The sequence below is a fragment of the Papaver somniferum genome, chromosome 10 (assembly GCF_003573695.1).
Source record: "Papaver somniferum cultivar HN1 chromosome 10, ASM357369v1, whole genome shotgun sequence".
NCBI classification, from domain to species: Eukaryota; Viridiplantae; Streptophyta; class Magnoliopsida; order Ranunculales; family Papaveraceae; genus Papaver; species Papaver somniferum.
Genome location: NC_039367.1, coordinates 21,456,646 through 21,469,063, shown reverse-complemented (window position 1 = coordinate 21,469,063; position 12,418 = coordinate 21,456,646). Strand labels below are relative to the sequence as shown.

Here is a 12,418-nt window from a genome sequence, read left to right as displayed (position 1 = left end):
ATTTTTTTCATTCTAGCCTAAAAATAGGCCAAATTGAAAAAATGAAAATATCACTTTTCCAAAAACGGAGGTAGTATCAAATATACAAGTCCAGCAACAGTTCCAAAACATGTTGGTTTCAAAACCCTAAGTCTATGACTTTCAAAAGTGAATTTATAATTATCAAAAATATGCAATGAAAACTAGCTTTAGAAATAGAAACATGATTTTCATTGTTATCTCTCTCCATTTATTGGTAGCATACCAGCGGGCCTAGCCTGGAGTAACTATCATCTCCAAGCCCAAAAAGCGCTAAAAGGGCGGTAATATCGTCGCGTGGTTTTAGGATTTGGGATTTTAGGACCGACTCCGTTTCCGCCAGATGCTCCCTTTATAAATATTTTTCGAACACATAAATCATTTTCCATTTCTCTCCCGAGAGACATGTGCGAGAAAAAAAGAGAGAGAAGAGTTTGAAAAGTTTCTGAGAAATTCTTCGTAGCCATGACGGATGGTCCTCTTTACAATAACATTCTTCTTGGTGGTCGTGGCGGCACCGTAAGAAACCCTAATTTCTTCTTTGATTATTCTTTTGATTTTTACTTCATTTCGTTTGATAACCCTAATTTTTCTATAGAACCCTAAATTGTTTTTGGAAACCTTAGTTACAGACTTTTGATTACGTTATTTTGCTTAGACTTTTGGTACCGATATTCTGGTAGAAGTTTTAAGGATTGAGTTATTTTTTAGCCTTTGTTTTTAGGGTTTTTGTTCGTTTCTTCAGGAGGTTAGGGTTAGGGTTAGGGATATGTTGTGTTGCTTACTTTATAACCTTTACCAACTGAAGATTTTGTATGTTTTGGTAATAATGTTGAAGGCACCAAAACATTTTTTTTTGAAACGTAAGGTTAGGCTAGAGATCAGTTTATCAATGAAATTGAGTCGGTTATTAAAATTAGGTTTGCTTAGTTTTTTGTTTTTTCTAAATGTGAAGTTTATATTCTAAAGGTGCATGTTCTGATCTGGAGGTATCCATTTTTTGATTGTCTGTCCGTCCTTTTTCTTTTCCTCTTTAAAATCAATAAAGAGGAAAATACTCAAGTCTTCTGAAGATCAAATGGTTGTGTTGCAAGTTCTAAGATTTCCGATTTGGTTTTTACCTCCAATATAGTAGTTGCTGCGTGGTTTCAGAGATTTAGGATTCCTTTGTGTTTTGAAAGTTTCAGTTTCAGATTCTAATTGTGTTAGCTCAGTTTGTTTTTGACTTTTGTGTTGCTAAAAGCAATATGTTAGATTATATATACCTGGGAATAATTTCCATTTCAGTGCCCATATATAACGTTCATGGGAAGCTTAACATTTCATCTATCTGTGTTGGGAACTGCAGAACTCTGGGCAGCTGAGAGTTCATCCAGGGGGTATTGCATGGAAGAAGCAGGGTGGTGGAAAAGTGGTTGAAGTCGACAAAGTTGACGTTGTTGGTGTAACATGGATGAAAATTCCTAGGACATATCAGCTTGGTATTCGAACAAAGGATGGTGTGTTCTACAAGTTCACAGGTTTCCGTGATCAGGTGCTATTCACCTCTCTCTCTTATAAGACTCCTCTTTTTCTGTTTCTTTGATAGGATGTGTCATTAGTAGGAAAACTAATTATGGAAACGTGTTACATGGTACACCTTAAGATGAACCAACAACATTTTGTTTAAGCTCTCCTAAATATATCTTAGGGTAGCAATCTTGAAAAGTAATTTATTTTCTCAAGCTCTAATACTCAGAGGGTGTACTTATGGTTAAAGAACTTGAACCAGATAATTAGTGTTGTGGGTAATACTTGAGAAGTTTATTTTATACTGAAGTTTATAACTGGATTTTCCCCAACATCAATTTGTTATTTATTCAATCAATATAATTATGTTTTGCCCTTTATTAAACTCTCTGGAGCAAATCTTGTAAGCTACCAGGAGTCTTGTGCCAAGGTTCTTTTTGGCCAATTTGTGGAGCAAAATGTTTTCATTTGTTTCTGATTTGTTTGGGTATTTTTTTTCGTTTGTGTAGGATGTAAGTAGCTTGACAACATATATTCAAACCAATATTGGAGTAACACCAGCAGAAAAACAGCTTTCTGTAAGTGGAAGGAATTGGGGAGAAGTTGATCTAAATGGTACGTAATCTTTTGTTAATGATTTGACGAGCGACCGTCTTTCCTGTTAACATTTTTCTTTTCAGTCTCATATTCGTTTACCATTTCTGTGCCAATGTGTTTTTCCTTGCGTGTTTTGTAAAATGGGATTTATATATTTCAGTATTTGTAGGATATTGTTTATAACTTCCGTCAACCCTAGTAAGTCTTATTAGTATTGCAATCTGAATTTCTCATTGGACTATTGTGTCATTATTCGGTTGTGTGCCATTTTGGTTGCACACTTGAGTCTTTCTTTCTATTCATGGTTTCAAAATTAACTTAATTGATGTCTTTTCTGTTTGATGTACTTGTTCTGTGCAGGGAATATGCTAACTTTCGTGGTAGGTTCGAAGCATGGTTTTGAAGTATCGTTAGCAGATGTCTCACAGACACAGATGCAAGGAAAAAATGACGTTGTCTTGGAATTTCATGTGGATGACACCACTGGTGCTAATGAGGTAGTATATTCCTCCTGAAAATTTAGCTGTCTGAAGCAGTAGAATATCTATTGATGATGATTAGTTACTTCTTAGTTGATTCCTGTAGCTTTCTGTTTTCTACCTTCAGTTTAATACCTGGATTGTTCAGTATCGGCTGAATGTTCAGATCCGTTCTTTGTTATTTTGGGCATCTCTTGTAAATTTTGTTAGCCATGACTAATATTGGTCCTGAAGCAGTAGTATATCAGATTAGTCATTTCTTAGTTGAGTTATGTAGCTTTTTGTTTTCTACCTTCCGGTTTATACTTGGATTGTTCCCTGTCCGCTGATTGTTAAGTTCGGTTATTTCTTAATTTGGTTATCTCTTGTATACTTTGCTAGGCATGACCAATATTTGTAATCTGTAAGGTCCTAGCTGTGTTTAGATCGTGTTTCATTAAGTTTCGTTACTCAATTGCTTTATGAGAGCGATCTCCTCGAGTGATTTCTTAACTCTGCACATCTTCATTAGCTTTGGAAGGGATATAATGTAATCTATTAGTTCTGGAAGGTATACAAGATGTTATATTCAAATGGTACTTATACGTTTTGGAGTAGGTATTGGCTATGTGTTTCAACTTTCAATGGCACAGTAAATGTGGGTCCACATTATAATAGGAATATTACCTGTACATGCTACTTTATGGCACCGTATGGTTCCATTTTTGTTTGTAGAATGTTTCTAAGGATGTTAGATGAATTCAAAATAAGTTGAGCTCAAGTAGTTGTCCGAGATCTCTAATATTTCTCCATCTAGACATGCCTTTTTGAGTTTTTTTTTTGTGTTATATTAGGGAATTGAAGTGTCTTTTAGAGTTGGACTAGTACAACAAATTTGTCATCCTGCGAAATTGATTTTGCATGGATTGACCCTGTGGAGGTTCCTTATTGACTTTTTAAACTTGCTTCGTTCTCTGTGAACACTAAAGCTATGCTAGGTGAATGTCTATTTGGTTGCTTTTTGGAGCTGTTCCTAGGTGCTAGGTGAATGTCTATTTTTTAACCTGTGGAATTGATTTTGCATGGATTGACCCCGTGGAGGTTCCTTATTGACTTTCTAAACTTGCATTGTTCTCTTTGAAGCTAAAATCTTTTGATCTGTGAAACACTAAATCTATGCTTACGGATAGAAAACAGCATGAGGGAACTCTGTGCTTACGGATAAAAAAAGCAACAACTGTTTGTTTATAATAGACCTTTGTACGCACATGCCATATTGCGTGGCTTTCTTGTTTTCTGTTTTCCTAAGGGTCAAGCGACCTCAAATCGAGTCAGTAAAAAATCATGCTTATGTTATAATTTAATGTCTTTTTTCATGTTACTGATTCTTTCTCGTGTAATTTTATAGAAAGATTCGTTGGTTGAAATGAGTTTTCACATACCTAATTCCAATACACAATATGTTGGTGATGAAAATCGTCCTCCGGCACAGGTGAGTCGCCCTCTGATATGGTTAAGAATGTGTTGGTGGACATTTGATTGTGCTCCTTTATATGCTAACTAAATCTTTACCACAAGGTTTTCCGTGACAAAATTATGTCAATGGCGGATGTTGGTCCATCGGGCGAAGAAGCTGTTGTCACGTTTGAGGGGATTGCCATCCTTACGCCTAGGTATATATCTATAGGATATTGATGCATATCTTTACGTCTTTTCTGCTTCAGTCTTCTCTTAAATAGCTTCAAATGTACTGCCTTCTATAGGTAATCTAACAACTGTATATGCATTTTTCAGGGGTAGATACAGTGTTGAACTGCACGCATCATTTTTACGGCTCCAGGGACAGGCCAATGATTTTAAAATTCAATATAGCAGTGTTATGCGCTTGTTTCTTTTACCCAAGGTTTGTCTAGTCTTAGAAAGCAGCACGAGTAACTACATCCGTCTTTCTATTATTCTTTTGATTCTCTCTTCTTAGATGCTGTATTATTTTGATGTTTGAAAATCAATCATGAACGTTTTTGCTGTTTGCAGTCCAATCAACCACATACTTTCGTTGTTGTTACTCTAGACCCGCCAATCCGAAAAGGGCAAACCTTGTACCCGCATATCGTATTACAGGTATTTTTTTAAATCTTAGGATGTGCAAGTTGCTGTCGCCAATAGTTTTTGGCTAAAGTTGCTTTCGTCTATTGTCTGTTACAGTTTGAAACAGAATTTGTGGTTGAAAGTACCTTGTCACTAAGTGAGGATGTTTTGAATACCAAGTATAAGGGCAAGTTAGAACCATCATACAAGGTACGTAGTTACTGTCGTACTCGTTTGCCTTTATTTATTACGGATATGCAATAATTATAGCATACGGTTCTATATGCCTCTACAACCTTTTCTTGAGCTGTCTCACAGTCACATTAAAATCAGTTGTTTTTCATGTTTACAAATAATCAGGGGCTTATTCATGAAGTTTTCACTTCCATCTTGCGTGGTTTATGTGGCGCCAAAATTACTAGGCCAGGAAAGTTCCGTAGTTGTCAAGATGGATATGCGGTGAAGTCTTCTTTGAAAGCTGAAGACGGTGTATTGTATCCTCTCGAGAAGGGTTTCTTCTTTTTACCTAAACCTCCTACCCTCATTCTCCACGATGAGGTATAATCCCACAACATTTGGTATAAAATATCACCCTGCAAAGATTGATTTGCTTGACCAGTGGTCTCTTTCATCTGTTTGCTAGATTGAATTTGTGGAGTTTGAGAGGCATGCGGCTGCAGGCACAAATATGCACTACTTTGATCTTCTTGTCAAATTAAAAAGCGAGCAAGAACATCTCTTTCGGAATATTCAAAGAAATGAATATCATAATCTCTTTGACTTCATTAGGTGGGTCACGTTACACTTCCTTACTGAACGACAAGTATCAGAAGTTATTTAATCGGATTATTTTGTTTGTGTTTATGCAGTGGCAAGGGTTTGAAAATCATGAACCTTGGGGATGGCCCAACTGCAAAAATGGGAGAACCTGATGTGCCTGATGACGATGCTCTTGATCCCCATCTTGAGCGGATTAAAAATGCTGTTGAAGAGAGTGATGAAGAGGTATTATAAATTAACTAAATTACATATTCAGTGCACTGCATTGTTGAATTTTGTGAAAAGATCGAAGGAAAATCAATATTTTTAACATGTTAAGAAAAAGTGGTAAAATAGAGCATAGATAAGGTATTAATCGAGATAAAATAGAACGTAGATAAGATATTAATCGAATATAATACGGTGACTTACCCTGAATATTCAGGTTCATATTATGCTTTGGGCAGCCTTTTCCTCTCTATTAGTTCACTCTTAGGAAAAAAGATGAGTACGTGTGGAGATTGTGGTTTAAATAAGCTGTGCAATTGATTAAGAGAACATGCTGCCACTGGACCGGTAGTTTCTTTTACATTGAATTAAAGGAGGTGCTAGAACAACATGCTCGTTTCTTTCCTTGCTCTAAGATGAACTTATAAATATAAATACGCTGTTACGGAAATGGTTGCATGAGCCGCTCATTGAGACATCAGGCTGTTATTTGAGTATTTGTTTCTTGTTATGTTGGATTTAGAAGAGAGTTTAGAGTAGGTTACCACTCTTAGGTAGGGAAAACTTGTAAATCTCAGATAAACTTGCAAGAAAAATATGGTTCAGAGCATAGTTTTTGTTTAACTGAAACTGCTAGTATTCACTCCCTAGTTTCTTTAGGTGGATAAGAAAAGAGAGGCTATTGTAGTTGTGCATATTTAGGATTCATGCTACGCTTAGGGAGTAAAAGAAAGGAAATTCGAGTTTCGTCCTCGATCATGATCTAGTTATTCGCAGTTGGGGGCAATTCTTTTTCTTTGTGTTTTCTTGGAAAGTATGGAACTGCCATATCTCCGAGAAAGGATAGTGATTTTTTTATGACACGTAGATGCGGAAGCATATATTTTTAGTGACATGGGAGACATGCAGCTTAATTGCATGCATCAGCTATTGAATTCATTTTGGTATTTCATGTACGTATAGTTTATGTTTACCCCCTAAATTATATAGCTTTTATATGTTCTATAGATCATTAGTATATTTTTATTCAAGTTACAGAAATGCACGTGCCCTTGTTGTCGGGGTCGTTCTAGTATTAGTTAAATGCTCTCATTTTTAGAATCTGACTATAATTTTTAATCTTCTGAGTACTTCCTAAATCGCCTCTTTAGTGGTGAGTTTATACCCGTTAGGTTCGTGCAGCATTGAACTCACAAGCCATAACTGTTATATCGGTAACAGTATGTCCGCTCTGGTGGCCGTAGTTGTTTCATTGAACATCTTAGATTTCTCGACTTCTCAATGTTAAGTTTCTTAACAGTTCTCTCTTGCATGTTTTATTTTCTGAACCCTGCTTCTCTTTTTTAATTTTCGCTTTTTAGGATTCTGATTATTCCGTGAAAGGTGTTGAGGATGATGGTGGATCTCCTAGTGATGACTCAGGAGGGGAGGATTCTGATGCAAGTTTAAGCGGAGCAGAGAAAGAGGTTAAGGATATTTAGTTTCTCCATTGACTATTACAGTTAAAAAATACTGCGTAGGTAGTGTATATACTGAAGTGTAGGGTTTTAATGAAATCTTACTGTTTTGCCGTTGCAGAAGCCCACGAAGAAGGAATCTAAGAAAGAAGCTTCTACATCCAAGCCAGCGCCAGCAAGTAAGAGGAAACCAAAAGACGGAGATGAAGATGGTGGAAAAAAGAAGAAACCCAAGAAAAAGAAGGATCCAAACGCACCGAAGAAGGCTATGTCTGGTTTCATGTTTTTCTCACAAACTGAAAGAGAAGTAAGTTTTTTTGTTTAAGTTAACAAATTGTGGTTTGCTTCAGTTGAACGCAAACTTTTCACAGATTTCATATGAATGCCTGTGGTGTGATATGGATTTTTAGTTAAAATACTTGGATGGTTTCATTTGCTTGTGACGGTTTTTGGTGTTCATCATTTGTTTGTTTTCTTCTTTCATTAGGTTCATATTATTTGAGTCACTGCCATCGTATTAGATTTATTAGTTGCCAAATTGTTACTCTGAGAACAGCACCACGTTAACGTTTTTCTTCTTCCCCATCTCATATCTGTTTATTAATGCAGAACATAAAGAAAAGTAACCCTGGAATATCATTTACTGATACGGCAAAGGCACTTGGAGAACAGTGGAAGAAAATGACAGGTACAATGCATTCGAATGATCATTTATGTCTGTATCTTCAAGTTTCAATCTTCAAGTTCCAATGGCTAAAATGCTGACCTCGAAAAATTCGATAACTGGGGTGTTCCCTATTTCATTCTTACTTACTCTGTTTCTCTTTGCTGCCTAAAAATGAACAGCCGAGGAGAAAGAACCATTCGAAGCAAAGGCCAAGGCTGATCAGAAACGTTACAAGGATGCCATGGCTGGGTATAAAGGCGATGCTCCGACAACAATTATTGATTCAGGGAATGAATCTAGTGAGTAGGGTTTCTTTCATTAGTCCGTATCCCAGATCAGGGTACCCGGTAGATATTAGGCCAGTTCCATTTTCAGTTCAGTGTCCTTGAAAATATATGGGCTTGTATTTTGTTCTCAGTCCGGTAGCAAGTTGAATGTTTTATTTTCAGTGGTGGAGGCTTTCCGCTTATCTTCACTTAATACTAATCAACCAGTGTAAATGTAAGTCTGAGGTAAGTAATCCCCTGAAAGAAGCTAGTGTTGAAGTCCAGTACAACAACAAAGCTTTTACCTAAAAAATCGGGTTCAGTTCGAAGTTCTGGTGTTATATGATTTGACAAGGACATCAGCAGCTTTTCATAGAACTGCTGACTATGTTGCCGCTGGTAAATACGAGTCGGCAAGTGTCCTTTATTAATGTATAAAAGTCGAGATCCACTATGAGATTTGTCGATGGCAACTATTTGCGGACCAGAACACTGTTACTTGATGGTTATCTTTTGTTTTCATCAGACAGATGTCCCGGTTTGGTGTTATTGGCTGAATAGTGCCCGTTATCCAGTAACCTTAAAACACCCCTTAGGACTGTGGTGCAGTCTAGTTTATCTTATGGTGTTGACCAACCGCTTAAAAAGCTGTGTGACCACATAGTCCTAAGAACAAAGCAGAAAAGAAAAAAAAATCTTTCCCTACACCAACAACAATAATTCAATCGAGAACCATTAGTTCAGAACAGGTCATGGGCACAATAGTGGTGCTCAATGCCTATTGTCGAGTAAGTTGGATTGTAGGGTTTTACAGTCACAATTTTAGTACGTTCATATGAAATTTTGTCCATACGTTTTATAGTTTGAAGTCTTTGGACAGGAATTTCCCACTTGTGTCATAATAAATGATGTTTAAGTAAGTTGTGTAGCATGATAATGATTTGCTAATCCATTATCACCTTGTTATTTTGTTTTGCTTTATGCAAGTCTACTATTGTTTTCACTCTTGAATCTTGACCTAACAAATCATGAATAGTTAGCCAAAACATGATAACTTCTGTTTGATTTTTCTATATAATAGAAGAAACCTACATGCTTTGGTTGGTTAACTGTCTTGTCTTATTAGTACCTAAACCACCAAAAATGGAGTCGATTAATGGTGTCCAAGAAATGTAAGTTGGCTTTAGAAAATGGGTTTCTCCGTAAGAGATGTTAGTAGCAGAAAGAAGAAGGAATATTTACTTGACAAAAGATTGTCTGAATTGAAGAAAGTTTTGATTGCCTTGAAACACAAAGAAAAATCTAATCTTAGACTCCAACAACAAGGACAAAAAGAGGAGGTATTTTTCTTTCTATCTATCTCTTTGGTTCGTTATTAATCTTTATTTATGTTTTTCTATGTTGAATCTACTGAATGGTTACTCTATTAGTTGTCCGTAGTGGTCAAATTTGAATTAACTTTTGATGGGGTAAATTTGATTTAGGTGAAGAAGAAAAAAGGAAAACATGAAGAGCCAGAAGAAAAATGGTCATCAATATTAGACATCAACTTAGAAGAAGAAGATCCTTACAAAGAATTAGAGGTTATAATACAGAAGACCGAACAACCGATATTCAAGTTACCTTCATCACTCAAAATGGGAAATGTGAAAGCTTATGAGCCCCAAGTTGTATCAATAGGTCCATACCATCATGGTAAACCACACTTGGTACCTATGGAAGTTCACAAGAAAAGAGCCCTGGTTCACTTTGTCAAGAGATCTTATGTTCCACTCGCAACCTATGTCAGTGAACTCATGGAAGTTGCGGATGAACTAAAGTTGTCTTATGCGCAATTGGACCAAGAATGGATTGATGATGACAATAAATTCATCGAGCTCATGATTGTGGACGGATGTTTCCTTTTGGAATTCTTGGCTGTTGGGACAAAGGTTTCTATTGATGATTACGCTCGCAGTGATCCAATGTTTAGCTTTCATGGAAAAACTGTCAACTATGATTCTGCAATCAAAGACTTGCTGACTGTGGAAAATCAGCTACCTTATCTTGTTCTTACTACGTTATTGTCCGTGGCACGCCCAAAAGAGGCGAGGGGCCGTTTTACTTTGTCTATATTATCCATTTTTCGTTATTATTATGGGGCTTGAAGTGAGATGAAACAGCTAAATGATTAAGCATACATATATCCGTTGTATGGAACAGCTAAATGATGCTACTAAATGCCTTCTTGTTCTTGTAAATGCAGGATGCACATGAAATTATATCTCATATGATGTTGTGCCACAACGAAGGTCCTCGGCGTCACATTCTGGATCGTTATGCTGAGAGGGTACTTGAGGCACCAGATTTGGAGATAGGAATGAAGTTACCTACTGGGTACTCAGCATCCGAGCTTTACTACCAATTTGGAATCCGATTCAAAAAGGTCAGTGGTTACAAGAGTATCAGGTTTGACTACAAACAAGCAGTCCTCCTACTTCCTCCGATCATGATTCACGATGACCACCAGAACCCATTTCTAAACATGAGAGCATTCGAGGTGTGGGTGAGCAAGGATTTGAAATTTCATTCCTTCATTTACCTCATCAAAACTCTTGTCAAATCGGTTAAGGACGTTACGCTGCTTCGATACCAGGGGATCATAGTTGGCCCGCTAGACCAAGAGGCTGTTCTTAGGTCGATTCAAGTCTTCACCAAAGACATAGGCATGTTCAATGTCGATTCGGAGCCTATTGTAGCTCTTGAAGATATGAACGACTATTGCAAACAAGGAACCGTTATGGTATGGAGAATGTACAGAATTTGGGCTGCAAATCTTTACGAGAATTACTTTAGTAATCCGTGGACTGTTATCTCTTTAGTTGCAGCAGCTATTCTCATGGCGCTCACCGTAACTCAGACCTACTACACAATCATTTCCTACAAGGCCAACAAGTAAAAGCAGTTGAGAAGGGTATGCGCTCTAGCTTTACTTATTAATAGTGTTGGTCTTGAATCTTGATGTATGTATGAAACATGATCAGATTATTAACATGAAATTCAGAATACTCTAGGTTGAAGCAATGTACATGCGCAGCTTGACTGCGAAATGCGAGTGTATAAAGTATAAACAATTGCAGTTCTTATGGAATATCAATTATGATGCTGACTGGTATATTTCAGGCCGCAAATTTCCTTGTTAATAGTATCTATCTATTTAGAAGTTTCGAGCTAGATATGGTTATTTTGATAGGTTTGGTTGCTGATGATGCATGTGGTGTCACTTGATTCTATGATTGGCTTCATGGCCCATGCTTTTGTTCTCCTTCATTATCTTCTGAAGTCATGGTTTATTATTCTTTCTTCGTTTTAATGTTAAACTAATAGAGCAAGATGCACTCCATTTGAAAAATGAAATAGGAAGGAGGAACCATTGCATCTGCATGAACATGTAAACTTGTCCGTCATCCGGGGAATATATGTGCATCGCATAGTGCCTTTCCAAAGAGTTAGCCTGCTTTTGCAACCCGGGCCTGTTTGTGTTCGAGGTTGGGATTAATCAGGCAATAAAACACAACTAATTTGAATTAAGTGTCGGGAACCGAGGTTACGTTCATCTCGAACCGGTATGTTTCCATGGAAGTCAATTCCATAAAACATCCTATTTTAGATAACTTAGTTCGAATCCGTCTCTTACATTTTTAGATTAGCATGATCGGATAATACAAGCACAAATATATAATCAATATGATAATAGACAATCACACACGACACAAAGATTGCGTGGTTGCGTGGTTCACCTATCCTTTGTAGGCTACATCCAGAACCAAAACCACCCCGAGAATCTTCAGTATCATAACAAGTTATTACATCGGCACACTTCATATAATCAACTAGTTATGTAACCCACTAGCGCTAAACGTTAGAACAACGAGACATATTACGAAGAGTTTACCTCTTCCTTTGTTCTTCTTCTTCCATAAACTTCCACCGACATGGTTGCTTCGACTTTAGACAAGAACACAAAGAACATCATGAATTCTAGCTTCTCCCACATGAACCCTAGAAACCCTAGATTTCTCCCATACCCATTCTTACTACAAGTCTCTCTTCTCACATTGATTTTACCCCATCACCAACCATCGTAGGACACAACAGTTGTGACTCAATCATTCCCATTATTGACAGAGGATTCTATTAGAGAATGGATTTCCACTCACAATATAAGCCATCTTATATAGTTGACAAATCCTTGCTCCCCAAGTCTTAGAACTCCTAAAAATAGACTCACATCTTAATTAGGAAATCCTAAACTAGGAAACCACATAACTTGGGAAACACCCAAAGTGACGTTCGGGTAAGTTCCCGAATCTTCACGGAACAAAACCCCAC

The 12,418-nt window shown here is 37.0% G+C and overlaps 2 protein-coding genes across 2 annotated transcripts; both read left to right on the top strand.

Moving 5' to 3' along the window:
- The first annotated feature begins 379 nt into the window (after positions 1–379).
- LOC113318477 (FACT complex subunit SSRP1-like) lies at positions 380–8,376 on the top strand. Its single transcript, XM_026566641.1, has 16 exons — positions 380–537; positions 1,367–1,552; positions 2,037–2,142; positions 2,485–2,621; positions 3,991–4,074; positions 4,161–4,255; positions 4,377–4,485; positions 4,617–4,703; positions 4,788–4,880; positions 5,031–5,228; positions 5,314–5,459; positions 5,540–5,675; positions 7,019–7,123; positions 7,236–7,421; positions 7,724–7,802; positions 7,961–8,376. Exons 1-16 carry the CDS (start codon positions 484–486, stop codon positions 8,086–8,088), a joined length of 1,929 nt encoding a protein of 642 aa, XP_026422426.1. The 5' UTR covers positions 380–483; the 3' UTR covers positions 8,089–8,376.
- Positions 8,377–9,041: 665 nt separating this feature from the next.
- Positions 9,042–11,229, top strand: LOC113318478 (UPF0481 protein At3g47200-like). Its single transcript, XM_026566642.1, has 3 exons — positions 9,042–9,387; positions 9,532–10,134; positions 10,293–11,229. The coding sequence occupies exons 1-3, from the start codon at positions 9,238–9,240 to the stop codon at positions 10,983–10,985; spliced, it is 1,446 nt and encodes a 481-aa protein (XP_026422427.1). The 5' UTR covers positions 9,042–9,237; the 3' UTR covers positions 10,986–11,229.
- Positions 11,230–12,418: the final 1,189 nt, after the last annotated feature.

What these genes read in the sequence shown, in the direction of transcription:
- LOC113318477 (XM_026566641.1), top strand. Translation starts at nt 484, where the DNA reads ATGACGGATGGTCCTCTTTACAATAACATTCTTCTTGGTGGTCGTGGC. An exon ending in AAAATCGTCCTCCGGCACAG is followed by an intron (nt 4,075 to 4,160) that starts GTGAGTCGCCCT and finishes CTTTACCACAAG; the next exon opens with GTTTTCCGTGACAAAATTAT. An exon ending in ACCCGCATATCGTATTACAG is followed by an intron (nt 4,704 to 4,787) that starts GTATTTTTTTAA and finishes TGTCTGTTACAG; the next exon opens with TTTGAAACAGAATTTGTGGT.
- LOC113318478 (XM_026566642.1), top strand. Translation starts at nt 9,238, where the DNA reads ATGGGTTTCTCCGTAAGAGATGTTAGTAGCAGAAAGAAGAAGGAATAT. An exon ending in AACAAGGACAAAAAGAGGAG is followed by an intron (nt 9,388 to 9,531) that starts GTATTTTTCTTT and finishes AATTTGATTTAG; the next exon opens with GTGAAGAAGAAAAAAGGAAA. An exon ending in CCGTGGCACGCCCAAAAGAG is followed by an intron (nt 10,135 to 10,292) that starts GCGAGGGGCCGT and finishes TTGTAAATGCAG; the next exon opens with GATGCACATGAAATTATATC.